This window comes from Cimex lectularius, unplaced genomic scaffold (genome assembly GCF_000648675.2).
Source record: "Cimex lectularius strain Harlan isolate CLEC.00 unplaced genomic scaffold, Clec_2.1 scaffold203, whole genome shotgun sequence".
Classification (NCBI taxonomy): Eukaryota; Metazoa; Arthropoda; class Insecta; order Hemiptera; family Cimicidae; genus Cimex; species Cimex lectularius.
Genome location: NW_019392774.1, coordinates 344,615 through 372,200, shown reverse-complemented (window position 1 = coordinate 372,200; position 27,586 = coordinate 344,615). Strand labels below are relative to the sequence as shown.

The window sequence follows — 27,586 nt, the reverse complement described above, 5'->3', positions numbered from 1 at the left end:
TTCATGTTATTGAAAATAACAGCAGATGTCATTCCACTTTGTTACAATTATGTCAGATGACATTCCACTTTGTTAAATGCAAAAAAAGATGTCATTCTAAGATAGTTTTTTCTGGGAAAAAAATATTTCAGATGTCATTCCACTTTTTTAAAATTATAGCAGATGACATTCCACTTTGTTAAAGGCAAAAAAAGATGTCATTCTAAGAGTTTTTTCTGGAAAAAATATTTCAGATGTCATTCCACTTTGTTAAAAATAATTATATGTCGATGTCATTTCATTTTATTAAAAGTGTATTTATGTCATTCCACTTAATTTAAAAAATTCACCATAGGATTCTATTGACAAATTCCACTGTATATCGGCTTTGTTGAAAATGAAGATTTTATTCCAAGATTCAATTTTTTGTGAAACTGGCAGATGACATTCCACGTTGTTAAAGGCAAAAAAAGATGTCATTTTCTAAGATGGTTTTTCTGGAAAAATATTTCAGATTTCATTCCACTTAATTAAAATTATGCAGATGTCATTCCGCTTTGTGAAAATTATGGCAGATGCTGTTCCACTTTGTTAATAATTATTGGGTTGTCCGGAAAATAATGCAGGATTTTAAGTTTTCATTAAAAAAAATCTATATAAAATATTCTGTTTACGTTTACAGGATTACTCATTTGTATGAATGTCAACACTTATTAATCCTCTTCCAAATGATATTGTTTGTTTACCTCTGTAGCATTCCGCTACTTGGAAATAATTCAGTCATCCTTATAATGTCAAAGCGAGAATTTCGTACGATTTTCTTTTACGAGTTTAAACTCGGCCGAAGCGGAGCCCAAACGGCTAGAAACATTAACCAAGTCTGGGGCGAGGGTTGTGTTAATGAGTGCACTGTGCAAAGGTGGTTTAAAAAATTTCGGGAGGGAGATTTCAGCCTTGAAGATGAAGAAGGTCGTGGAAGGCCTTCCTCTCTTAATGATGATGTTCTGCGATCAGTGGTGGAAGAAAACCCCAAAACAACTGTTCGAGAACTTGCAGAGCAACTCAAAGTCAGTAAAACGACCGTCGCTGACCACCTCAAGGCGATTGGAAAAGTGAAAAAACTCGAAAATTGGGTTCCACACTCATTAAACGATCGCCAAAAAAATCAGCGCTTTGATGTTTGTGCATCACTTCTTTGTCGAAACAAAAATGACCCATTTCTGGCCAGAATTGTTACATGTGACGAAAAGTGGATTCTCTACGATAACACTAGACGTTCTGGACAGTGGCTCGACAAAGGAGAAGCTCCAATACATTTTCCAAAGCCCCCAACTCATCAAAAAAAGGTAATGGTTACGGTATGGTGGGCTTCATTTGGTTTAATACACTACAGCTTCTTAAATCCTGGCGAAACCATCAATGCTGAATCATACTGTAACCAAATTAATACCATGCATCAGAAATTGGCAGTAATGAAGCCCTCTTTGGTCAATCGGAAAGGGCCCATTTTGTTGCATGACAACGCTCGACCACATGTGTCACGTGTAACGTCACAAAAATTATTGGAGCTTGGCTATGAAACTTTGCCTCACCCACCCTACTCTCCGGACCTCTCGCCTACTGACTACCATTTTTTTAGACACCTGGACCACTACTTACAACACATAATATTCAAAAATCAAACGGAACTGGAAAATGCATTTATTGACTTTATCAATTCTAAAAATTCTGAATTCTACTCAGACGGAATTAATAAGTTACCAACACGTTGGGAGAAATGTATTGAGAGTATGGGAAATTATTTTGATTAAAGAACATTGCTTTAAAGTAACTAGTTTCTTTTTTTTTGTTTAATACCAAAATCCTGCATTACTTTCCGGACAACCCAATATAATATGTAGATAAAATTCCATTTTATTAAAAATAAACGTATACCATTCCGTTTAGTTAAAAAAGTCATCGTAGAATTCTATTATCACAAATTCCACAGTACGACTTTGTTAAAAATAACGATTTTATTCAAAGATTCAATTTTTTGTGAAACTGGCAATGTTTTTTTTTTCCATTTTGCTAACAAATTTTATAAAATATGTCATTCTCAATAGTCAATAAGTTATTCTGTGTCAGTTTATTTTCAAAACTTGTGACATTACGTTGTTAGTTTTTTAGTTAATTATTTTTTGAACGTAAGCATCGACGTGTCCTTCTATGTCTGTTTCAATCTAATGAGAATGACAAATGGTGTCAAATAGTCTGCACGCATTGAAATGTCTATCGAATTTCTTTTTTCACGGCATTTCAATATTTGGGTTGTCGTAATAAAGGAAACTACGATATAAAAAGTCCTATAAAATTCGTACGAAATTCGGTCCATTTCTTCGCCACCTTCTGGACCCGGGGACGTTTCCCACGGGTACATCCTTTCATTACCGGGGAAAACGCCTTCCTGGAATCACCTTGACGATCACCAATTTACAGCCGTGACGCAAGTCAAATGAATTTGAGAGCTGGAGAAAAAGAAAGTCTTATTTTTCTGTATCACACGGGTTATAAAAAATAATGAATCACTACATCCAATAAAAGCGCAATAATGGGATTATTTCATCCCTCGTCCTCTCGTGCCGAGATGTTTTAAAGTTTTGCCGAACTTTATAAAGGTAACCCAATTTTAGACAAGATAACTCGGATAGATTTAAAGAAAAAAATCTAGACTATTCATTGAGAGTGTGAAATTGATTTTTTTCGCCGATAATACGTTTTTTCTTTCCTCTATTTATTTATCCACATCGTGTTTAAAAGTTTCAAGTTCCAGGCTAAAATTTGCACAAATTGATGCAAATTTTCGAACTTTTCTTCGTCGCTTGGTTGAAAATTCAGCTACGGATCAATGATGATCACTGATCAAGTTAGCTTGGCTTTCTTGAACGTTAAGCTTATTTTCAACAATATATTATTAAAATACGGACTTTTTTGCCAGTTTCAACCACATTTACATAGAATATACATAGTGTTTGTAGATAAAAAAAAAGATGTCTTGTCCCTCCTAAGACTTTTTCCTGTGTTTATAGATTGATATATGTATTAAAAAAAAGGTCCAACCTTTGGGCTGTCCTCCGGCTCTTTGACGGCTTCTTTTTCCTGCTGGACTTCGGCCTGGTTTTCGGCCGGCTTTTCGCCGCCTCCCTCATCCTCAATAGTGAGCCCTTTGTTGTCCATGCCTGGGCCGCCTGGGCATCCGCGAGGAGTCGGAACCGGGGAAAACTGAACCGGGTACCCCGGGGGCTCCCCACCGGGTCCTGGGTTTTGGTGGGGGCCCGCGGTGTCATCATCAGACGAACGAACGGGGGAAAAAGGGAAATGCAATCGGGGCCGGGATTCAATGCACAATCGCAAGTTGAGATGATTCTAGGGTCCGGAGGCACTGGAGCGGATCCGGGGCTCGTCCACCTCGCTATAAACTCAAGGACCGAAGCTGTCGGAATTATACAAAAACCGGCTGATTTTTTCCAAAATCTGAACCTTTCCACTTTAATATGAATTTGAACCCGCTATTTTACGCAAATGCAAAACTAGTAACGAGTATGAAAGAAAGCATTGGGATGGTGCATGGGAGAGAGGTTTAAGCCGGGAAAGAAACTTATTAGGTCGTAAAGAGAGATAATAGCAAGGCCATAATTTCAGTCTCATCCTATACAAGGGGACATAGAATGGACAAAGAGGGGGAAAGAGATATAGAAATAAGAGTGCTACCGTAAATAAAATCCCATATGAGTGATAAGGTGAAAGGAGAAGTGGTGTTAGCTAGTGGAAAGGGGATTGAGTAAGTATGTAAGTAAATCTGGTAATAGAAAACAATCAAATGGATTGAAGTAATTGAGTGTGGTAGGAGAGGTGGTGATCAATTGGTACTAGTGGAATGAAGTGATTGGGTGTGGTAGGAGAAATGGTGATAGATTGATAGTGGTGGAATGATGTGGTTGAGTTAGGTACGAGAGGTGGTGATAGATAGGTACGTAGAACAGAAATTATGTGAATGAGTTTAGGAGGGGAAATGGTAATAGATTTGTAGTGGTGCAATGAATTTGGTGTAGGTGTAGTGGTGACCTCTAGGTACATTGAAAGGGAGTGGTGTGATCGAGTGTGGTAGGAGAAATGGTATTAGATTTTTAGTGGTGGATTGAAGTGATTGAGTTTGGGGTAGGAGAGGTGTTGATAGATAGGAACATAGAACAGAAATGTTATGAATGTGTTTAGTAGAAGAAATGGTGATAGATTGTAGTAGTGGAATGAAGTGATTTAGTTTGGGGTAGGTGTATGGAGACAGATAGATAGATGGAAGGTGAATGGTGTGATTGAGTGTGGTAGGAGAGATGGCGATGATAGGAACATACAAAAAGTACAATATGAGTGAGTGTGGTTTGACAGATGTGCTAGATTGGTAGTAGTGGAACGAAGGGATTGGGTTTGGGGAAGGAGATGTGGTAGATAGGAGAATAGTAGTGGAATCAAGTGAGTTTGTATGGCAGGAGAGGAGGTGATAGATGGGTATCCAATATAGAAGAAGAATGGTGTGGTGATAGATAGGTACATAGTATAGTGATAGATGGGTATCCAATACAGAAAAAGAATGGTGTGATGCAGTGTGGTGATAGATAGGTACATTGAATAGTGATAGATGTGTATCCAATATAGAAGAAGAATGGTGTGATGTAGTGTGGTGATAGATAGGTACATAGAATAGAGATAGATGAGTATCCAATATAGAAGAAGAATGGTGTGATGTAGTGTGGTGATAGATAGGCACATAGAATAGTGATAGATGGGTATCCAATATAGAAGAAGAATGGTGTGATGAAGTGTGGTAATAGATAGGTACATAGAATAGTGATAGATGGGTATCCAATATAGAAGAAGAATGGTGTGATGTAGTGTGGTGATAGATAAGTACATAGAATAGTAGTGGAATGAAGTTAGTGAGTGTGGTATGAGAAATGGTGATAGATTGATAATAGAGGAATGAAGTGTTTTAGTGTGGTAGTAGATGTGGTGATAGATAGATGTGAAATAAATTTTTTAGGTATGGCAGGGAAGTGATGGAAAAAGTGAATGAGAATGAAAGGGGATACAGTTATAGAGCGTGACAGCAGAGGTGGTGATAGTGATACATTTAAGGTCTATAAAGCGAATGAGCGTGGAAGTCCAGGGAGTGATACATAGAAGCTGACGGAGCTGAGCATGTGTCGAAGGAAAGATTTTGTTAGAAAGAGTAAAGGGAACAGAATGTAAGAGAGGGGTGGAATGAAATGTGGAATTGACAAGAATGATGATGTGGAAGGAGACAGTTTTTGTGCAAATGATTAAAGAGACAATCATCGAAAACCGACCTTTCCATCCTCGCCTCCATTCCCTTCAAGCTCGATGTCCTCGAACTTGCTCAAATCGAGCACTCCAGGCTTGCGCTCTACGTTCACTACATCCAAACTCTCGAGAGAAAGGGCCGGACTGCTTTCGGACGACGTCATCTTGAGGACTGGACACGTTCCGAATCTAATCTTCCTTATCCGACGATTTGGACAGGGAAGCTGTTATCTCTGACCCTTCACTTAATCGGAAAAAAGGGGAAAATATTCACTTGCGACGTCAATTTTAAAGTAGAAAAACTCGCGGATTGTGTTAGACTGCCAAGGGCCGAAGAAATGGGCCGGGAGAAAACCCGAGACCAAAATAAGCTATCGTAAGGTTGATTATTCACTAAATTTTCAATTTATGCATATCTATCTAATTTCCCTCACTCTCTATTCTCTTAGTTCACTTTCTGCCTCTCAATAATTTTCTCCTTTATCACTCTCTAATTTTTCTCACCTTCTAGTCTGCCTAATTATCTGTATGTGCAAATATATCCCTGTGCGTGCGCTTGGGTGTGAACCTAAGCAAATTCTACACCGCCAAGGTAGAAAGTGTTCGCTAAAAAGCTTAAAATTTAATTCATCACGAACACAGCCGTGTTTTGTTTTTTATTGTCAAGAATCAGTCTAAAATTGCAAACAAGGTAGAATACACGAATTCGTCCTTGTCTGCGTAATGGAAAAGAATCAAACGAGTCCTTGACAGAACGATGGGACAATAATTAGCTTTATTGATGTATAATAATTAACCTGCAAATAGAACCACTAATAATAATTCACCTTGTTATAGAACGCCAAAAAAAGGACAAAAAGACAGACAAACTTGTACTCCGATTGGAGAATAGATTTGGAAAACATGCTGAATTTGAGTCAATTCGAAGAAAATTTATTGGTCCAGCAGAGAATTTATTTTTGTAACAGTAAACGTCCAGGCGAATGTTTCAAAATTGGACTGTATCGGATTTAAAACGAGAAGTGTTTTACTGGCTCATAACAAAGACCGTAAAATATAAAATAATTCAAAAAATAATGAAAAACAAGAAAACCCGCCAATATACAATACGCTCATTGTCTCTTGAAGGACATAGTCAAAGAAAACAGGAAATTTACCAAGAGCGAATTGTGATATTTTACCTATTTTTAAGAAGAAAAAAAAAACAATATTCAAACAAAGCATTTTTTTAATTGTTCGATAGAGTTATTTACACCAACGCCCGAAGCACGTGCTTAACCCTTTGTGTGCTCCCATCTATTCCGATTTACTTGCTATTGGACCAGAAGTGCCAATAGAGGTGGAATTTGCCTTTGGAAATTTAATCGTGTATTAATTTGTGAGAGGGCTGAATTTATCGTCTGGCCGCAATGAAGTCCGCCTGTTTGCCTGGACAACTTGGCAATAAACAATGATCGTTTATGATAAGGAAATTTTAATGCTCCTTTGTTCATAGAAAATCTGACTTGATGCCTCAGTCTGAATTTCATTGTTTACTAAAGGCGATCCCTAAAAAAAGATAAAATTAATATTTATTTTAAAAAACCGTCAAAATTGTTAAATTTCATTCAGAAGAATAATAAACGTGAAGTGGGGTAAAGAAAACGTCGTAAAGCAGAGAAATGCTAAACCCGCAAGGCCCAGGCTCGTTGCATGCTTATATCAGAACAAACGTAAAAAGGTCAGGAATCAAGTTTTATTAAGTCTTACAATTAATTAAGGTTTTTAGTTGAGTTAAAAAAGTCAATGGCACGAGCGGGATTCGAACTCACGATCTTCGGCTTGAAACGCCGCTGCTCTACCACTTGAGCTATCGTGACCTCGATCCACTCGGACACCAACTTCCCAATTCCTGCCACTGACTTTTTATCTCAACTAAAAAACTTAATTAATTGTAATATATTAATTGGTCAAGCGGACTACGAAATTAGTGAATTTATTAAGTCTGTTGGGAATAAAATGTCTATGGTAGAAAGATGGATAATTAAAAGAATACCGGAAAATCAACAAAATACTAAACTAAACTCTCTCTCTAACGAAATACTAAACCCGCAAGGCCAAGGTGTATTGTATGCTTATATCATCAACAAACCTTATCATGATTAAAACAGTGAAAACGAACTGTTCCGAGCAAACGTAATGAAGTTCAAGTAATCAAGTTTTAAGTCTGTTGGAAAAATATTGTCTATGGTGGTTTTAAAGATGGATAATTAAAAGAACGCAGAGAATCAACAAAATACTAACCAGCAAGGCCAAGGTGTATTGTAAGCTCATTTTATTAATAAGCTTTATCATGAGTAAAACAGTGAAAACGAACGGTTCCGAGCGAACGTAACGAAGTTCAAGTAATCAAGTTTTATTAAGTAGTTTAAAGTATGTTTGAAAAAATGGCCTATGGTGGTAAAGATGATTAATTAAAAGAACACAGGAGAATCGACAAAATACTAAACCCGCAAAGCCAAGGTGTAGTACGCTTATGTAGGCTTGATCATGAGTAAAACAGCGAAATCGAACTGACCCAAGCAAGCGTTTCAGAGTTCAGTACGTTTTCTTAAGTAGTTTAAAATTAGTTGGAAACAATGTTCCACGAAGAAAAGATAATTTAAAAAAACAACGCCGTAAATCATCCAAATACTACACCGCCATACCCAGGTGTCTTAAAGGTATCAGTTCATGCGTTTGACAATTATTCGTAGTGCTCAACCTGTCGGTCAGAGGGGGTGTTTGATCAAGTGGACTGTATGGGTTTAAAATTAAACTAAAATAAAATTAATTATAAAATAAAAAGGAAAAAAACACACCTCCGGTGACGATAGTCCAGCTACCTCAACTGAGGTAAAGGTGGATGCAAGGAGGAAAATGGTCGGAAAAGAGGAAAAGTAGGGACGGGGGACCTTCACCACGCAGATGTCTCAGGAACCTCACCAACCGGAGCGATGACGACGATAAATTCATAAAATGAAGACAATGAACGAAATAAAATAAACTTTAAACTGGATCACGATTTACAAAAAAATTACAATGACTCAAGACGACGACACGACGAATTCAAGCCTCGATCTGGCGGACGACGAGGCCGGAAACGTGGCGGGGGTTTTTCCGAGTCCCGACCAAATTCCAATCCCAGTCCTATATACCTAAACCGCAACATGTATGAATAAACCCAACACCAAACTATGTACAAGTGGAACACCGCGGTAGTGTCTACTGCGATGGTAAAGGGTACAACTTTACCACCGGACGTCGAATGACACCACTACTGAGCTTCACTCGTGCCACCTTTATGACCGTCCTTTCCGGGAAAAACCTCCATGATCCGCCCTAATGGCCAACTCAATGGGGGGGTCGATTCCTGGGACACCATCACTAATGTTCCGACCCCCAGAGGTGATACCGACTTGTTCCACTTGTACCGAACTTGAAGCTCGTGCAAATAATCTGTTTTCCACCGTTTCCAAAACGATTGCACCATTCGATGCACCAAGTGCCATTTGGTCAGGCGATTCATTGCCACGTCCGTTATGTCCATTGCCGGTAACGACTTAAGCGGGGTATAGTTTAAAAAATGGGCTCCGAGGGGTCCTCGCTTAAGGGACAAAAGGGGCGAGAGTTCAAGAGTGCTTCAATTTGAATCAATAGCGTGTTCAGTTCTTCATAAGTCAGAAGTTGTTCCCCGACAACCCGGAAAAGATGGGACTTTACCGACTTAATATTCGCCTCCCATATCCCCCCGAAATGAGGCGCATGTGGAGGATTGAACTTCCATTTTATCCTAAACTCTCTCAGCTCCGTGATTAATTTTTGACGGAACCCTTGAGACCTATGCAGATCGCGCAGATCGTTTAGCTGTCTCTCAGCACCAACGAAGTTTGTTCCACAGTCGGAATACATGACTGAGCAAGCACCCCGGCGTGCTAAAAAACGCTTAAAGGCGGCCAAAAACATTACGCTAGATAAATTCGACACCAACTCCAAATGTACGGCTTTCGTAGCCAGACATACAAATAAACAAATATATGCCTTTTGAACGGTTTTCGTCGAAGGACCAAACTGATGGTCAACGGCCCAGCATAATCCACACCCGTATGCAGAAAGGGCTTGGACGGCTGAACACGACAAGAGGGCAGATCGGACATGAAGGGGTTTTGAACTCTAGGTCGGTAACGAAAACAGATGTTACAATCACGCAACACTTTTCTGACGGCCGTGCGTGCGGAAATAATCCAATATTTTTGTCTTAATAGCGACAACAAATGTTGTGGTCCAGCATGAAGATTCCTACAATGGTAAAACCTTATTAGCAACGTGACAAAATGATCGCTTTTCGGAAGGATTATTGGATGGGCGTACGACCAACTCAACCCGGCATGTTTCAACCTCCCCCCAACTCTTAAAATCCCTTCGTCTAAAAATGGGGCTAAACGCTGAAGATTTCGTGAACAACAACTTTGTTTCTTCAGGTGTTCGATTTCGGATGAGAAATACTGGCTTTGAATAATTTTACAAAGCGTCAGTTCGGCTTTGTCGCAATCTGAGGCCGTAATCAGGATTTGTTTTGGAAGTACTTGCACGAAACGCAATAATTATATTAATAAGTAGATTAATAAGTAGACCATGCTATTTAATAATTTTTGAAATGACGAGAACCTTCGGATAAATTGAATAAAAATGTTTTCCGGTTGCACTTGTAGTGCAAGCTTCTTTTTTTGTTCAAGACAATCTTCTTCTTTAAACGACAACGGGGTGGNATTCGCGAATCGAATGGCATAGATTTTATTTGTTTTTGGAGAAATCGTACGAACTCCTTGTATGTAGGAACATCTTCTGAACGGTACGCCTCTTCGAACGAACGCCTAGTCCACGGATCCACAATGGACAGGCCTCGATTAAGAAAAATAAAATCTGCCACGTCCTCCAGGTCGATTTGCTGGAGAGCTGCAATGGGGGTACAGAAATTGTCTAAAACCGAAGTTAATCCTTCTCGAGACTCCATACGTAAAGGTTTGAAATTAAAAACCTGTTCTAAATATCCGTTTGCTAAAGACCTTTTGTCATTAAAACGGTCGACTAAAGCATCCCAGATAACTTTGTAATTGTTCGCGGTCGGAGTCAACCCCTGACAAACGTTTAAGGCTGGGCCCCGTAATCTCGATACTAAATGGGCCACTTTTTCCAAGTCCGAGAAGTCGACATTCTTGTGGACCAAAGTGGTGAACAATTCACAAAAAACCGGCCAATCCTGTGGTGTACCATCAAAGTAAGGGAGTTCCAGTCGCTTCAGTCATGCTACCGGCTCGGACTTGGGCACTAAACTTGTGCCTTCATGTCCGGACTTGCTGGCATTTTGCTGAGCAACTGATGCAATAAGTTCTAGCATTTCCGACAAGTCGGTGAATTTCGGAATAAAATCCTTGTCTAATTGTAAGGAAACTTCATTCATCCGAAATTCAACCTCTTCAAGCTCGTTTACAGTGGAATCATGCAGTGAGTAGGCATTCTGAAAAAAGCTCCGGTTTTTGCCTTCGTCAATTTTTCTTCCGAACTCGCATTCTCTTTACCCTAAGCAACAACTTTTCTCTTTTAGCGGTTAGTATTTTTAGTAAGTTTTCTGGTTTGGACTTCTCCATTTTTTTTTTCAATTGTTAGAACCAACGTACCGACCCGCGATTGCGAAGATCACGAACTCGCCGAACGAACGAAAATTAATGAATTTAATTTAATTAATTTAATCAATTTAAGGAAAATTAATTCGACAACCCAACTGATTCCGATCCGGTTCGGACAGGACCAAAATGTCTGATCAAGTGGACTGTATGGGTTGAAAATTAAACTAAAATAAAATGAATTATAAAATAAAAAGGAAAAAAAACACACCTCCGGTGACGATAGTCCAGCTACCTCAACTGAGGTAAAGGGGGATGCAAGGAGGAAAATAGTCGGAAAAGACAGGAAAAATCGGGACGGGGGACCTTCACCACGCAGATGTCTCAGGAACCTCACCAACCGGAGCGATGACGACGATAAATTCATAAAATGAAGACAATAAATGAAATAATATAAACTTTAAACTGGATCACGATTTGTATCCTTACATCTACTTTGTATCCTTTAATCCTTACGGCGTAAACAGGGGGTATGAAGGATTTTATTTTTATTAATTAAAATTGACATAAGTCCTCATCGTACTAACAAGAGTAATTAAAAGAAATAAGAAGAATAAGAATAAAACAAAAGTAACGTTTAAAAGCCAAAAGATATATTAGTCATAAATTATGGTATTGAGAGATTTGAACATGTGAAAGGCGAAGGGAGTTACCAAACTCAAAAATGCCTAATTATTTTCAACCCAATATTTCAGTGAAAGTGTAATTTAATTTTAAAAAATGCGAGAAGAGGCGGAGCCAGGTGTTTTTCTAAGTTCTAAGACTTCGACGGACTAATAAACCCAGACGATAAATCAAGAAGAAACTTTATCCGAATGGCCCAGGCGTGTTGCAAGCCCAAATAAACTTGAATCGTCCATTAAAAATTAACAACCTGATGCAATTTTTCAACGGTTCGACGTACGGTCGATGTTTTAAAAGATTAAAATTTTCCGGATCGAAAGTATCGGGGAGATCCGCCCTCCTGGATTTATAAGTGGGCCATTAGACTTTGACGAATCGCCTTTGGGTAATTTATGCCGGCTTCTTCCCCTGGCGATTTAACTGTGACTGGAAAGCTAAAACTGGATCGATCTAAACGCGATAATAATTATATTATTTTTGTTTCCTTGGGGAAATTTTTTTTAATGTCCAAAGAAAATGAATGGATTTATTAAAGACTAGAGGAACAAACACCCAACATCCATTTTTGTATAAAAAGGGAATTTTTCGTATAAAAATTTATAATGAAGTTACATCCGGTTAAAAAAAATAAATAGAATCTGCATAACAAAATGTAAATTTATTAATAAAAGGGTACCAAATTCGTCCAGATCATTTCGCCTTGATCTTGCTACAAGAGTCAATTTTAAACAGAAAATGATCAAATGCAGTCTAAATGCAACAATTGGTGTATAAACAAGCAATTATGTTTCAAATAATAAAAAATTTACCGAAGAAAACATAAGTAAAATGGGAATAATGACAGAACGCCGTGAATCGAGAAAATACTAAACACGCATTGCACGGGTGAATTGACACTAGTATATACGTACATGTATAATATAGCCCGTTATTTTTATTAATTTAGCCATCGCAAACCTGCAAGACCGAGCGGACCAACATACGAAAATGCTACCAAATAACTTTTAAATAATTTAGATAAATAATAAACAACAAATAAAAGGTAAATATATTAAAAAAGATAAAAGCTTCAGAGCTGGTAAAAGCTCGTTAAAAAACGCCGTAAATGCAACAAAATACTAAACACGCATTGCACCGGTGTTTGAAAAAATGGTAAAGCTTAAGCGAGTAAGGGGTTGAGCAATTTATACACAGAAAAATCTTTTTTTAATTAAATAACTACGTAACTAAATAAGCCCAACTCTGTGATATAAGAGTAACATTGTTTGGATGAAATTTTTTTAGCTGAATCACTAATTCCAGGACTTAACAATTACGCTTTGTTCCAGATTTTTTGTATTATCATCCTTTTCTTATTTCTGGTAAAACGTACTTTTGAATCTTTACAGCCCACTCATTTCTGTCTTTATCCCTTATAAAAGGGTAAAAATAGAAAAATTTAAAAAGAATTTTTGAAGGTCTGTTTTAACAAAAGAAGTCGGTGACAAAAAAGTGAGAACATCGACAAGAGAGTACGTACAATGAATTATTTAGAACCCCCCCTTTTAGCCGAAGGTGTAAGTGGTACCGGGAGGTGGGCGCTTCGTCAAAAATTGAATTTTTGGAGGTAGAGATTCGAACAGGACCCGACGGGCGGCACACCGGGTGCTTTGTTTTGTATCGATCAAGTCCTTTCACGGGCGACTTCAACTTCGCCATTGTTTCGACGCGCCTTTTATCAACACGGTGTCGCATCGTTCCGGCCGTTAAACGTGCGATCCGTGTGATGACTAAGGTAACATAAAAAAATATCAGCTTTCCTGGAGAATAAATTATTTTTAAAACCATCGATACAAGATTTTTAAGTGCAATTATTCTCAAGTACAAACAGAATGCGAAGTAGCAAAATTACATATATAACATAAAGATAACACAAAAAGAGAAAAAGAGTCGAGATTCATAGAGCATAAGAATAAATAACAGAGACAGGGTAAAACGAAAAGTAAACATAAAAGGAATATAGATGATAACATCATAGTGGATAGGGGTTATAAGGAACATAGTGGGGATAGGGACAGGGATAAAAGAAGCAGCCACAAGGCCTTCTGCCCTCGACCTGAGTAGATCTACTGTGCTCCCTTGTTTTCTTATAACTCACTGGACAGCTTCAGGTCATCAACCTCCATAGCCTTGCCAGGTGCTCCTTTGTGTAGGATCTTGCTTGTGGCGTTTCCTGTCCTAGTTGCAAGAATCTGCACCTACATAGACCTTCACAAACACACTGCACCTACATAGACCTTCACAAACACAAAATGTGTTCTGCGGTCTCCTCCTCTTCCTGGCAGTACCTGCACAGTATTTCTTCCGTCTGTACTCATATACTGTGTATATGCTTTCTTAAGTGGCAGTTGGTCAGGAGTCAACCAGAATCCTGGTTCGGTTGCGGTTGGCTTCCAGTAATTTTTTTGTGTTAGTTTTGCGGATGGCCCTTCTATGAATCTCTTCGTGTGCCTCATCCCTGTGATATTGTTCCACCAGGTTTTGGATTAAGGATCCATTTTTAAAAAAGATCCTCTTTTGTGACAAGATGCTAAGCCATAGGGATCGGGACCTAAAAAGTCCATGCTGGCTCCCTCTTTGGCCGACATGTCACCCTTTGCGTTGCCTCCATGGCTCGAGTCCCCACGGACCCATGTCAAGGTCAGGTCATTACTGTCGCTGCCTTCTGCCAGGGCCTCCATGCAGTTCCAATCACTTTTTGCCTTTAGTGCTGACTAACTGTCAAATGACTATCTTCCGGGAATGTATATCTAGCCTTTTTATTTCCTTGACGCAGTGTCCAATCGCTATGAGTTCCGACTGGAAGACGGTGACATGTTTATCTAGGATTACCGTCAGTACGGTCTTTGGATTCATCTCGGAGACTCCAGCCGCATTCTTGTCGGTTATGGAGTAGCCGGGATAAAAAAAGAACTTAGCTGGAATTGAGACAAAATAGTAACAAGACATGGTGGAGATATAGAGTACAGAGGTAACATACGGGGGAAAAAAGAACATGGGAGATTACTAACACAAAGTAGGAATAAAGTTAAATAAATAATAATAAATAATAAATAAATAATAAATAAATAATAAATAATAAAGGAAAAAGAGAAAGCATGTAATGCGGGTTTTCCTTCCATAAAAGATGTATTCTGTCCCACTAGATCCGCATAATCTCGCTTTTTTTCAGCAATTTCCACGCCTCGTTCGGTTTTTTTAGTTATCTAAGTATATTGACTCTTTTTTTCCTTAAAATTACTAATTGTTATGAAATAAAGAATTGAGGAGACTGCTATGAAAATGATATTTGTCAAGTGGCAAAACTCGAGATAATGTGCAGAGATAAAATGCGATATTCTGGCTGGTTTGGCGCTGGAGAAGAAAAAAAAATCCTTCGTGTATAAAACCGATCGTGGCCAGGCCTTTGAAGTCACCCAGGTCTAACCAACCTTTAATCACATACGTGTAAACAATTTTTTAATTAGATTGATTAGTTTTAAGTGGTTTGAGTCACTTATCTTATCTCGAAATTCGACATCCGTTTGAAATTAAAAGAGCATGCGGTTAAATTGGTTATTTTTGTTGATGCCCTAGGTTGGAGGGGCAACGGTCGCTGTTTTAGTCGGTACACAAAAATTGGTCAACTTACTGGTAAGCGGTGTTAGGACAAAGCTGGTTTTCGAATAGCTGAAAATCGAAAACAGAAAAAAATAACACAAGCACAGAAACAAAACAAAAATAAATAAACTTAAAAAAATTGAAAGGTAGGAAGAAAACATGGTGCAAGTGAGGAAATGGAGAGATAAAGGCAAAACAGGTAATCAGTAAAGACAAAAGCAGAAAAGGCAAAGCCAATTATGCAGATAGTAATAGGGGTAGAAAAAGGGTGGAAAGAATGAAGGCAGAAAGTTAAGTACAGTTTAAAAGATAGTACAACTGAGAGAAGAAAAAAGTGCAAACATAAATATTAAAAAAGAGTAATAGAGATGAGAAAAGAGAAAGAGAGCTGAAGAGGAAGAACTGGGGAATAAAATGTGTAAGAAAACAAGTCAAAAAATAAACACAAAAATAAAAAAATAAATTTATAAAATTGTGATGATGGGATAAAAGTGTTTTTTGTGGTGGTAGTGTTTTCTAAACACGTCCTGACTTTTCCCCCGGTGGATAAGCTAATTCTAATCCGGGATTGAGCAATCTTGTCGGAACAAATATTTATTCGGGGTTCATAGGAAAATAGGAAGAATAAAAGAGACCTGGAAGAAAAACGGGCAAACAAATCAAATACCCCCCACGTCTATTTTCTACCATGTCAACCGATGTCCATCATTCCACGGCTTCGTTTTATCAATTCTAAATCCACCCGAGGATGGAAAAAGGTTTATAAATAGAGATAAAATAAAAATCGATGACGGTTTCTCCCGGACCTCCAGGGGAAAATTATCTATCACTGTTTTATTTTCAGCCTGACAGAAGGCAATCGTTGAATGAAATGAGGCGAAGGAGTGTCAAGTCAGGGATAAACAAGAATGATAGTAAACACTGTTGCATAGACGGTTTTCCAGAGATGTCCGTTTAAAAATCGGTTCTTCTGAAGTAAAAGGAAGAAATTGCGTCAGCGCGTGTGGCAATTAGCAGTCTGTACCCGATCGAAGACCCTCGATTGACCTCCCCATCGGGTCTGATTGGACCGGATTGGAACTGACGAACCTTGGGAGACGAAATCTCTCTGACTCAGGGAAGAAAACCTACGGTTTGATTTGCAAAATTCTTGTACTAAAAGTTTCCATAACTTTAGCTTTCAAACTATTTTTAATCTTTAAAAAATGCCCCCTTTATCTGGACAAATTGCGTTCAAATAAATTCGAAACAAACGAAACAGAGCGGACCATAAAAATCCCAGCAATGGCCAAAATGATAAATTGTCCAGAATACCTACCAGAATAATTTAACTGAAAATACATTCTTTACCGGCCATTATATGTTTACATATTATCAAAACAAGCGAGACAGAACGGATCCACGACTTACTGAAAGCAAGGTTTAAGCTTGTAATCAAAATAAAGGCCAAAACTAGAAAAATGGCTATAATGTTTTTCCTCTGAACCGGTATGATTCTTATAATTGTTTCGCCAAACACTATCGCAAAATGTAGTGCATAACTTTTCGACCATCACTAACCTACACTATCATGAAATGTAGTGTGCAACTTTCCCACCCATCATTAACCTACAATATGGTAAAATAGGGCTTGTTACCCTACCTATTGCTAATAAACACTATCATGACATAGAAAGTGTACCATTCCTAGCCATCACTATCGTGAAAAAAGGCGTGTGACCTCCATAACCATCACTACCGTGAAATATGGAGAGTGACCATTCCACCCATCACTAACTAAACTACGATGAAATGAAATGTGTAACGTTCATACTGATCACTAACCTACACTATGGTGAATATGGCTTGTAACCTTCCTAACTATCACTATCGTAAATATAGCGTATAACCTTCCTACCCATCAGTATAGTGCAATACGGTATGCAATCTTCCTACCAATCACTATCGTGAATAAAGTATGTAACCTTACTACCCATCACTATCGTGAATATATTATGTAACCTTCTTACCCATCACTATCATGAATATAATATGTAACCTTCCTACTCATCACTATCGTGAATACAGATCCTTTCTACCCATCAGTAGTGAATATGGCTTGCAACCTTCCTAAATATCACTAACCTACACTATCATGAGGTTTAGTAGTAGTGTACCATTCCTAACTATCACTATTGCGAAATATGGAGAGTAACCAATCCACCCATCACTAACCTACACTATCATGAAATGAAGTTTGTTACTTTCATTCTAATCACTAACCTACATTATGCTGAATATGACTTGTAATCTTCCTACCTATCACTAATCTACACTATGATGAATATGGCTTGTAACCTTCCTGCCTATCACTATCGTGGATATAGTATGTAACCTTTCTACCCATCAGTGTAGCGGAAAACGGTATGTAACCTTCCTACATATAACTAACCTACACTATCATGAGATTTAGTGTATCATTCATACGCCTCACTATCGTGAAATATGGCGTGTGATCTCCTACCCGTCACTACCGTGAAATATGGTGTGTAACCTTCCTATCCATTATTACCCTACACTAAACGTGAATTATGGCGAATAACCCTCCTACCTTAAAGTGGGTTTCCGGACATGAAGGCATAGAAGGAAATGAAACAACCAGCCAAAAAAAGGGGCAACTCTCTCACATATGGGACCAGAACTAAGTCTCCAGAGCGCGTGATTAAGTTGGAACTGGAAAAATGGATTGAGAAAGAAAAACGCAAACCCTGTACAAATACTCCAGGTATGAGGCGAAAGAATTCCTCTCTCTCAGCAGGCAGGATTTGAGGAGGATTATAGGCATTTATGCCGGCCACTTAACTATCACCTTAAGAAGATGGACAAGGCACATATCCTCTGCGAATGTAAGTCGTTAGCTTCTTCGGTAGAACATTTCTCAACCCAATGAGATCCACGAAGAAGCACCAGCGCACTTTCCAAGGTGGATACAAACAATGGATACAAGAACTAAACTTCTTCTGGTTAAAGCTGATGATTAAAATAATTGCTCGAGCATATTTTTCCATTTGAACTTGTTTCATTCTTGAAAATACACGGTTATATGGCGTATACGGTCAAATAACTTCAAAACAAGCGAGGCAAAACAGACGGCGCAGCAAATTTTTCCGTTCAAGCTTAGTATCAGAGAAAATGTTCAAATTTCCTGATTTGTTTTGGGCAATACAATTATTTTTCCATGTCAGAGAATCAACCTTTTGGACAAAACTCTGGGTCTGCTTTTTCCAGCTTTTTCTTGTTGCTATTATGTATAATACGGGACTAATCATGTTTTGCAAAGTGTTCTCTTTGTATCGAGGTCGGGAACTGTTCAACGCGCAACGGTTGACCGACAGGGTGAAAAGTACTGCACGCAATCGATCGGAAGAATCCTGCTGCAGGTCAATTCACAGCAGAAGGCAGGAATGATAGTACGGCCTATGGGGAAAAACTGGGGGGGAAAACAGTATCAGCAGATTCTCGACAGATTTTCCGCAGCTGATTCCGGACAAAATCCAAAACAAACGTCAATAAAGCCACTCCGTTGAAACCTCGACGATCAAAAGAAAACATTTTTCTTTTGGCGTTTATCGTTTATAGAAGAATTTGCAACGCAATCGCTTTTAAGTTTGCTGTTTTGCTTGTAAATTCCTCAAAGGAACGGGATAAAAATTTAAAAAACCAAGCCAAAGCTAGACCGATCTGCTACCCTACGACAAAACTTACGGTAAACCGGTAAAAATTCGATTACATTCAAATCCGGAAATGTAATAATCCTTCCAAATCTAAGAAAGCACAGTCTTGAATATATTTATATTTTTTAAACTAACTAGGTATTAATCTAATTATATATTTTATTCTTTACTGGCATTCTTCATTGTTGTCTTAACATGAGGCTGATGTACTATTCTTTATGTTAAGTTCGACTTTCTTAATTTGTCTCTTCAATTCATTAATAACTTTATTCTATGTTTTACTTGGACTCATAATAATTTTCCTAATGTATACCTTGTTATTATTTATTTTAACCTAACTTGTTTAGATGATTATCACTAACCTGCACTATCGTTAAGTAACGTGTGTAATCTCCCTATACATCACTATCGTGAAATGTGGAATTACCTTTGCACCTATCACTAACCTACAATATTGTGAGGTATGATTATCGTGAGATCTTATGTGCTCCCTCCCCTACCCCTCACTATCGTGAAATATGGAGGGTAACTTTCCAATCCATCGTTCATCTAGACTATCGTGAATATAGCAGGTAGCCTTTCGACCCATCTGTATAGTGCAATACGGCATATAACCTTGAAAAATGGCAAAAAGGAGGGAAAATTCGAGAGGTGAGGTTGAGATGGGAAGTTCGTGTCCGAGCGGATCGAAGTCAATAGTTCAAGTGGTAGAGCAGCGGTATTTAGCCGAAGATCGTGGGTGTGAATCCCGCTCGTGACACTGACTTGTGTGTACTTTTGTATAACCAATACCTTTCATAAAGATTAATTAATTGAAAAAAAAATGGTGTGTAACATTTCTACCCGTCAGTATAGTGCAATACCGTATGTAATCTCCCTACCAACCATCGTTCCACCCAAACGTGAAACATTTACATGGTGTATAACATTCCTATATATAGCCAACACTATCAGGAAATGTGATCACTTATCTTCCCATCCATCCTTATTTGTGTTCTTATTTTTAAACCTACTTCTTTTAATTCAGCATGGAAACTGTCAAATATTATTTTTTTACAATAATTTTACCTTGAATAATATTCCTATTTTCCTATTCCTGGTTTCCCATTATTTGTGTATTTCTCCTGTTCACTTTCTTCGTTATTTGTATGGTTTATTTTCTAAAATTGGAAGTGTTTATTTTTTATAATTTAACTATTAATGCTTTTCCTCAATTTAAGCCATTGCCTGGGTTGCTGTTTGAGTTTTTCAACTTGGACTTTCAATTGCACGTTTATTACCTAAAAGTAGACAGCACAGTTTTTCTTGTTTCTTCCAGTTGTGTTCATTATTTTAACTTGTTCTTCATCTTGATCCTTTCTCCTTTTTCTTAATTTAATGTCAACTAATGTTGCCATGTTTTGTAACGTTTATTACCTAATCTAAATTATTTTTTAAGGGACGGAGAAACAATCGTCAGATCTATTGCACTAACTGACCCGGTATAAGTATTCAGATGAGTGCATGCTCCATCATTCAGTATTATCCAGTTTCCCTCATTAATAATATTTTCCAAGACAATCCCTCCTCGATTATTTGATGAACAACCCCAGGTAATGGAGTGAGCATTAAAATCACCCATAATCATTGCAGGGGACGGAAGTTGCGAAAATAAATTTCTTACTTCTTCTTCTGAAAAAAAGTTATTAGGAAAGTACACTGAACATACAGAATATTTTAACGGAGCAAGCACTTCAACTGCTACTGCCTGGAGATTNGCCGAGAGGGCCTTTGAAATGATTTTGGGAAATTTTGAAAAATTGAAAAACAGATGGCGTTTAAATAAAAAGAGAAAAACTAAATAAATAAATCTTGCCCAACCCTGAAACCAGGTTTCTAGAGAGATTCAGGCCCCACACTTCCCAACACTTCCCAATAGGGAATGCGAGCTACAAACTAGCACCCAGCAGACTTGTCTAATCGTCCAAAAAAATTATCCAGTTGAACTCACCTCACCAAAAAACACTTCAAAAAACGCTGGGCTGACAAAGGGACGTCCTAGCTTCCACAACACACCACTGTCATACACTTATTAAACCAATATACCTCAAAACTTCGGTTTTTTCTCGGAGCGGAAATTCTTGTTTGTTACACGTTTTATAGTCAGGTGATCTCTCCATCATTCTTGTGTTCTGCTCAACTGTACTACAGATAATCGTAAATACTTCTCATTTTTTAAATTCTTTTTCTTTTACGAATAGACTGATTTGAAAACATTAATTGGTTACTCACCCTTGTGTGAGGGTTCGAAATCCAACTTCGTTTACCTTGGAAACGATTATCACGCCGACCCGCCCAGCTGGGTCATCACAGGTGACCATCATCCCTAGCCAGGTACACCCACAAATCTTAAACTACCCCTTATTCAAAAACCCCTAACAATCTTCCACTTCGCCTCTCTTAGTTCTCAATAACACCACTTCTACATGGGGTCCTTGGGGTTAGAAGTCCAGGAGAAAGTATCTTTATCTAGTATATCTGCTCTTTTGATATTTTGATGTAATATAGCCAATCCAAAACAAAGAAATTAAAGACTTCAACTTAGCCCCTAAGAGAAACGAAGTGAGCTGCAGCCGTCAAAATGCAGGCACCTGGAAAACCCAACACCAAAAGTTGGGAAAATAACAAATGCAATTTATCCCCCTGTGGATTTTCGTTTGGCCGTTTCTGATGATCCTGGTTTTGATCGGCCATTCGGCACTTCGCCATCTCAGTGGTGTGCTTGTTAAGACCAGGTTACACATTGCATATCGTTTGGATTAGGTATCCTAGTCCTTTTACATCGAAAAACACAAAAATTTTTACGAATTTTTTGTTTGTTTTTTTGCGTTTTTCTTGAAAAATAAGTTAAAAACGAGTCCTACAAGTCTTTTACATCGAAAAAGACAATAAACATGTTTTCGATTTTTTGGGGTTTTCTTGAAAAATACGTAAAAAAACATGTCCTACGAGCCTTTTACATCGAAAAAGAAAATAAATTTTTTTTCGATTTTTTTCTCGTTTTTCTTGAAAAATACGCAAAAACGTGCCTACGAGCGAGCCTTTTACATCGAAAAAGACAATAAATTTTTTAACGATTTTTTGGGGTTTTTTCGTTTTTCTTGAAAAATATGTAAAAAACGTGCCTACGAGCCTTTTACATAGAAAAAGACAATAAAAATTTTATCGATTTTTTTGGGGTTTTTTGCGTCTTCCTTGAAAAATATGTAAAAAAACGCCTATAAGCCTTTTACATCGAAAAAGACAATAATTTTTTTTCGATATTTTTTTTCGTTTTTCTTGAAAAATACGTAAAAAAATGTGTACTACGAGCCTTTTACATCGAAAAAGACTACATTTTTTTTCGTTTTTCTTGAAAAATACGTAAAAAAGCGTGCCTACGAGCCTTTTACATCGAAAAAGGCAAAGATTTTTTTGGGATTTTTTGCGTTTTTCTTGAAAAATACGTAAAAAAAGTGTTCTACCAGCCTTTTACATCCAAAAAAACCACCCTTAACGATTTAGGATGGTTAAAAATGATTAAGAGTATTTAGAGATGGTTACAAACCAAAGTTCATGATACAGAAAAACCCGTGTATCAGATACATCTACATTTACGATCCAATAAACTCCACCCACAATTTTCTATCAATTATACAGTAAATTTTGTTAAATTTTTTAAAACGCTGTGCTTTTAATTCTCCTTTTTTAACTTTTCTTTGCTCTCAAATAATTCCTCCATCTTTCTTGTTGTATAGATTATTTTAAAAACATTACTTTAGTTGTATTGCTAATTTTTTGTCTATATTATGCTGTTCTATATATCTTTTTTACTTATTCCCTTGATAAATTTTTTCGTTCTTATCTGTACTTTGCTTCACCCGGAGGCATTTAATCAGAATATTTTAGACGAAAAGAAAAATGAAAAACACTCGTTTCTCAACTTACAACGGTTATTTATTTAATTTAATACCACGTTGAGTCCCAGGGCAATTGCTTCTTTGCCTTATTTCATCCGGCGTAGTGCTCTTTCCTCAAGAGATTGAAACAATTTACATTTCCTCCTATCAGCTCCTTTTCGAGTCATTTTACAACAGGCGAACGATAAACTGTTTTAAAAGAAGAAGAAATTTTTTTTATAGTCAATATTGACATTCATCCATATTTTCTTTTCGACTATATCAACAGCCGTTCCCTGTTGACCATAATTCATCATCTCGTTTATAAAAACCGAATAGCTCCAATTTATTAAGGCCGAATGTTCCCACGTGGATGATTTCATTCCATATTGTATACAGCATTGTATAAAACTCTTCATCATTTCGTTGAGCCTATTTGTCTATGTCCACATTTCAACTCAACCGATTGTGTTCAAGCTGTAATAACAATTGGGACGAAATTGGTCGCTTAACAAATTTACATTTATTAACTCAAATCTGAAGAAAACTGATGTGACTTTATTTAAATAGAAAACTATAGCGACACTACTTAAAATTCCAGGCTCAATCTAACAGATAAGATTTGAAATGGACAACAATAAGGACATATCCAGCAAAATCTGTAAAAAAAAAAAAAAAAAAAAAAAAAAAAAAAAAAAAAAAAAAAAAAAAAAAAAAAAGGATACGACTTTAAATGAAAAAACAATTGCAACCTATCCATTAAAATTCAAACTTTAAACAAAGGTATTAGACTTTAAATGGAGCAAAAATATCGTAACACATCCTTTAAAATGCATTTACTTTAAAACTCGAACCTTAAGCAAAAGGGACTTTAAATGGAAAACAATTGCAATAAATCCTTTAAAACTCGAACCTTAAGTAAAGGGGACTTTAAATGGAAAACAATTGCAACAAATCCTTTAAAACTCGAACCTTAAGCAAAGGGGACTTTAAATGGAAAATAATTGCGACAAGTCCTTCAAAGCATGAAACTAACGCAAACGGATGGAACTTTCAATGGAAAAGTTGCAACAATCCTATAAAACTCGAACCTCAAAGCCAACATACTTAAAGAATAAGAAACTAATCCATTTTTTAAGAGATAAATATTTAAAACACAAACCTTAAGCAAACGGAACTCTACGAAACTTTAAAAAACACTATGAAAAATCCATTTAAAACCTCAAATCTCATTCATTCTCGAATACCCTTGAATTAAGTGTAATTAAATTACATTAAGCCTAATCTAAGGTCGGCAAAAGCGAGTCGGTTTTCATATTTACAACATCGTGAACTTAATCGATAAGAAAATAAGACATAACTGAACTAAACGCCGTTAAGTTGTCGGAAACACAATTTGGTTCCCTCGGGCTTTAATTTAAGTTCGACTAAAAACCCATTTCAACTTTATATAAATACAATGAGAACGAATTTAACACAACAGGTAACATTAACCACCAACAGTTTTGGCTAGAACTTAACGGATACTAATTTCAGTTGACAAGAGTATCAAACATGTACCATGAACTTAAAAGAAATACGAATTTTCAAAGAACAACAAGTGTCACTCGTCCTTTTAAAAAAGACAGGTGAACATAACGGGTACTTAAAAGGGGACCATATGCGGCTCGTCCTTTAAAACCCATAAATTTCTTGAACCGGAAACAAGTGTTACTCATCATTTGAACCCTAACCACAAAGAATCCTATTTAAAACGAGGCAGAAAGTGAAAAACCACTGATAAGGTGCGGGGATTTCGAATTATGTTGGAACTCTATTGACGAAGGGAACTTAAAAACAAATAGGGGAAATTGCTTGCTGGGAGGGGAAAATGATCTAAGCCTAATTAGTTTTAAAACTGTCTTTGGAACATAATGGATGCCGATTTTTTTAAACTGGGAATGAAACAACAGGCGCTTTCTTTTTTTAAATCATTACGTTTAAATTTGTATTCTTCTGTGTATCTATAAATAATTATTTTATTAAGTTTCACGTGGATCTTCTGGATTTTTGTTTTAATGGATGAATTCTTGAAAAACAGGAGTTTATGGTTAAGGAGAAAAACCGGTAACACGGTGAAAGGCCTGCCTTGCTTATTATGTGAGTGTGAGTGTGAAGTGTTAAGTTCATCCGGTTGTTTCCGAGATGTTCGGTTAAACAGATTTGTCCTTTGTTGTGAGTGTTTTTTTTAAGTCGGGTCACCCCGTTTCGGCCCCCCTGATGGGGAAAATTGGGTTGGAATGGTAAGATCGATAAACGTTCTGGGTCTTTTACCTTGGCGGAGTCTTCGGAAGCGAAACTCTCCTCATCAATCAATGGCTGGCCGTCCTTTTTGATTTTCTCGCACTTCATGCTATACTTCATCCTAACTTGTGAGCCGAAGGCTGTTTCCAATTCTTCATCAATGGAAACTGCATACTTCTGCCTTAAATGACATGACTGGCGACGTCTGCACTCTGCTGTTTCCACTCGGTCTGGTGCGCCTCCCGGCCGCTGTGAGGCCCGTTTCGCCCCTTTCGGCAGCGATAGGGAGATCAGCTGTTCCGCTGGGCAAACGGAGCCCGCCAAAATTCAAATTTCAAACACTAAAACAAAAACTTCAAAAATTAAATATTTTTTATTTTAAAGGCCCAAATAGGGTTTTAAGCCCCCTTAGAAATATATAAACATATCAAAATAAGGAAAACAGCAATAATAACAATAAAATACACAAAACGATAATATATTCTTAAAATATTAATTACTTATAATGAAATGATGAAACCACATTATGAAAGACAATCAGAAAGAGTCAAAAAGTAAACGGGGGAAAAAAGGAGGTGATTTATGTCATTTTTAAAAATTCTGATGCCATGTACTTGAAATAAGGCAGCGAGAAAGCAGAATGTATATCCCGGGGAAGCAAATTCCATAGTCTTGACCCTGCAATTCTGAAGGATAAGGCTAAAGGTTTAGAGGAGGTTCATAATTGACCATATTAATTATTCTTTCTATCTAAGGTTTGAGATGAAAAATTAGCGTCACGACTGGGATTCGTACCCAGAACCTTCGGCCCAATACGCCGCTGCTCTACCACTTGAGCTATCTTCACTTCGATCCACTCAGACACCAACTCCCCATCTCAACCTACAACATTTCGAATTTTCCCTCCTATTCCTATAATATTAATTACTTATAATCGAATGATGAAAGAAAATCAGAAAGAGAATGGGAAAATAAGGAGGTGATTCATGTTGTTTTTAAAAATTCCAATGCCATGGACCTGAAATAAGCCAGCGAGGAAGCAAACGTATATCCTGGGTAAGCAAATTCCACAGTCTTGACCCTGCAATTCTGAAAGATAAGGCTAACGGTTTAGAGGAGGTTCATAATTGACCATATTAATTATTCTTTCTATCTAAGGTTTGAGATGAAAGAGTTAGCGTCACGAGTGGGATTCGTACCCAGGACCTTCGGCCCAATACGCTGCTGCTCTAACCACTTGAGCTATCATGACTTCGATCCCTCGGACACCAGCAGAGAAGCAACATTTTGAGCCGAAGGTTGTTGGTTCAAATCCCGCTCGTGACACTAACTCTTTCATATCGTGAAATGCCCTTAGCCATCAAAACACACTTAAAAAACAATAATAAAATATACAAAAACATGATTACAATAATTTATTATTTAAAATATTAATTATTTATAATCAAATGATGAAATCACATTATGAAAGGAAAGCAGAAAGAGAAAAAATAAGCCAAAAAACTGGTTGTCACTTGAATGCTCTTCCTCCAATCCCAACTGGACACCTCCATGAGGCCCATCCTTGGGGCGCCATTTTGGCACTGTGAAGTTCCGGCGGGGGAATTGAGCCACAACTGCTAGGTAGCAAGTCCTTCAAGGGCCAAGGAGCAGGACAAAGTATAGTTCTAGAGGTTAATCTAGGATGAAATATGATCCCTTGGTTTGAGATCAGAACAGTATCTAAAACAGGAATGATTAGCAATTTGAAAGTGATAAGCAGATTGTGGTGAAAAAATAGCTGTACAGTAAGAGAATAAAGGAATTATTAGGGATTTAATAAGGAGTATTCTAGTTTTCTGTGAGTGAAAAAGCTAAGGTATCAAAGAGCATGGAGGCTTGAGTAGATCTTTTTAATAATAGAGTCACATGGACATGCCATGTAAGCTTGGCTGTAAATAACGCTGAGATTTTTAACTTTAGGACAAAAGGGGAACTTTAACAGGGGAGCCGATGGTATGAGGAAGGGGACAGGCAATCTGTACTAATGGATTTTTATTGGAAATTAATAAGGACTGGGATTTGTTATAGTTTAAAAGAATGTTGTTATTTCTTGACCATTGGTTGGGAGAATGAGGATCACAGATGAGCTTAGAGATAGCTTCAGAACTGTTGCTTGTAGGACAGTGAATGCAAAACTGAGTTGCATAAAGCATAAAGATGAAATTGGGATAAATTGTATTGTATACAGTCTAAAGTAACTTTTGTAGGGTATAGAGCGAGAGGATTTGTTCTATTTTTTTGGTGACTCGCCCAGCACTGGTAAAGGAAACAATATTTTGGTAGAGGTGGTTCTGTTAGAATATATTAATGGCAAGTATTGGTCTGCGTT

The 27,586-nt window shown here is 37.5% G+C and overlaps 1 protein-coding gene and 1 non-coding gene across 4 annotated transcripts in view; both read right to left on the bottom strand.

The window, feature by feature from the left end:
- LOC106672957 (calcium-transporting ATPase type 2C member 1) overlaps positions 1-25,473 on the bottom strand; it is a 32,259-nt gene extending 6,786 nt beyond the window's left edge. Inside the window, exons 1-2 of one of the 3 annotated variants that reach the window (XM_014404816.2) lie at positions 25,246-25,472; positions 15,334-15,371 (exon numbers count right to left, since the gene is read on the bottom strand). Coding sequence is in view for 2 of the 3 variants with exons in the window: in XM_014404814.2 (XP_014260300.1) it covers positions 3,079-3,195 (117 nt within the window). In the remaining variant the exon portion in view is untranslated. Of the gene's footprint in view, positions 1-3,078; positions 3,233-15,333; positions 15,372-25,245 lie in introns of those variants that run through there. The other 2 variants (XM_014404815.2, XM_014404814.2) reach the window with 2 other exon arrangements.
- Trnae-uuc lies at positions 7,124-7,196 on the bottom strand. Its single transcript has one exon. It is a non-coding gene; the product is annotated as a tRNA-Glu (tRNA).
- Positions 25,474-27,586: the final 2,113 nt, after the last annotated feature.